Source organism: Propithecus coquereli, unplaced genomic scaffold (genome assembly GCF_000956105.1).
Source record: "Propithecus coquereli isolate 6110/MARCELLA unplaced genomic scaffold, Pcoq_1.0 Scaffold9, whole genome shotgun sequence".
NCBI classification, from domain to species: domain Eukaryota; kingdom Metazoa; phylum Chordata; class Mammalia; order Primates; family Indriidae; genus Propithecus; species Propithecus coquereli.
Genome location: NW_012155284.1, coordinates 11,106,744 through 11,108,685, shown reverse-complemented (window position 1 = coordinate 11,108,685; position 1,942 = coordinate 11,106,744). Strand labels below are relative to the sequence as shown.

At 31.4% G+C, this 1,942-nt stretch overlaps 1 protein-coding gene across 1 annotated transcript in view; it reads left to right on the top strand.

The window, feature by feature from the left end:
- Positions 1 to 1,942, top strand: part of CDK7 (cyclin-dependent kinase 7) — a 34,976-nt gene that overhangs the window by 4,484 nt on the left and 28,550 nt on the right. Inside the window, exon 3 of the mRNA XM_012664498.1 lies at positions 1,415 to 1,452. Coding sequence (XP_012519952.1) covers positions 1,415 to 1,452 — 38 coding nt within the window. The remainder of the gene's footprint in view (positions 1 to 1,414; positions 1,453 to 1,942) is intronic.

Below are 1,942 nucleotides of genomic sequence, written 5' to 3'. Positions count from 1 at the left end.
CCTGTTTCAGTTAACTTTAATTACTAGTGAGGTTGATCATCTTTTTGTAGACTTACTGGCTGCTTAGATTTTTCTCCTATCTGTTTTTCTGTTGGGTGGCTTACATTTTTTTCTTCCTGTTGATTTGTTGAAGTTCTTTATATATTCTGGATATTGATCCTTTGTCAGAAATATACATTGCAGATATCATCTCCCAGTGTTTGGCTAGGCTTTTTTGTTTATTTATGGTATCTTTTGAGGCACTGAAAGTTAAATTTTAATATGGTTGAAGTTAATTTTTTCCCTTTATAGGTTTCCTTTTTCTGTGCTTTCCTATTTCCAGATAATAAAGATATGTCCTGTATTTTCTTCTAAAAGTTGAAGAGTATTGATTTTAACATGTAGGTCTTTATTCCATCTGTAACTAATTTTTTTCTGTGTTGTAAGATATGAGGATCCAATATTTTTTCCCTAGCTGTCCCAATAGATTACTATAGACTACTATTGGTTGTCTGTCCTTTTCTCAGTGAGTTGTAATGCCAAATTCCCCATGTACTTGTAATGCCAAGTTCCTATATTTGGGTCCATTTCTGAGCACACTATCTATTCCAGTGATTGGTTTTTTTCCCCCCTCCTTGCTGAAATACTATAGCGTCTTTCATTACTATTGCTTTATAAGAAGCCTTAATCTGTTAAGTCCCACGTGTCTTGTTTTTCTTCTTCAAAATGGTCTTGGCTACTCTAAGCCAGTTGGGAAATTTGAAACAGGAACATTTGAATAGGCATTAGGTACTACTGTGGCATTATTGTTAATTTTGTTAGATGTGAAAATGGCATTATGGTTAGATAAAAATGTCCATGTTTTAGAGATGCTTACTTAAGTATATAGGGATGAAATGACATGAAGTCTGAGATTTGTTTTAAAATATTTTAGCCAACAAAAGAGGATAAATGAATGAAATAAGCATGGCAAAATATTGGTCATCATGGAATCTGGTTGATAAAGTAGAGGGCTTCATGAGATTACTCTGCTTTTTATTATGTTTGGAAAATTTAAGAGTTTAAACGTTCTCTATTCTTAGCTCCTTCCTTTTCCATATAAATTTTAGAATCAATTTGTTGATGTCCGTGAATAAATGCTGTTGAGCTTTGGATTTAGTTGCGTTGAATTTAAAGAGAATTGATAAGTATGATACTGAGTCTTCTATGAACATGATACGTGTGTTTATTTTGGTTTCTTGCTATTAAGCATGTTTTAATAAGTTTTATAGTTATTTTGGAGAGCTTTATTCCTAAGCATCTTACTTTTTGGTGCTGTATTAAGTGGCCTACTTTTAAATAAGAAGCTTTGTTTTAGTGTATAGGTGGAAGATTTTTTTTTAAATGTAAAATAGCTGTGCTTTTCCAGAAGTAATCTTTTCTTGATTACTGACAGTTTTTATATAAAGTAGTAAGAGAATGTTCTTTAACCAGGTAATTCATTTCATGTAAGACTAAATCTGTTAATGCAATTTGTTGTGCTTATTCACAGTAACAATAGTTTAACCATTTTCCACATCTATCACAATTTGTAATTTTGCTCTTTGGAAAAGTGTACCTAAGAGCATATTATCGGAGATATTACCAACTATCCAACATGTTATTTTCTGCTTATATATCATATCTTTCCTTCCAAGTAGGCTAAATTGAAGTGTTTTTCTTTTTTAAATTATCTGGTGTACCCTCAGTTATTTGGTGCACATTTAATTAACCTTGAAAAGATAGAAGAGACTTTTTTTTAATTCTGTTATTTGAGTGGTAGTTCAGAAACTTAAGGGACAAAAGTAGGTACTTGATTCTCTCTTCTATTGTTAATTTACCTTTCTGGTTCATGATTCCTGCTCTATTTTCTAAAGCCTAATACTAGATACATATGAGTTGCTACATGTTTTTTTGCTGTGGCTAAATCTTTGTTTATATATTA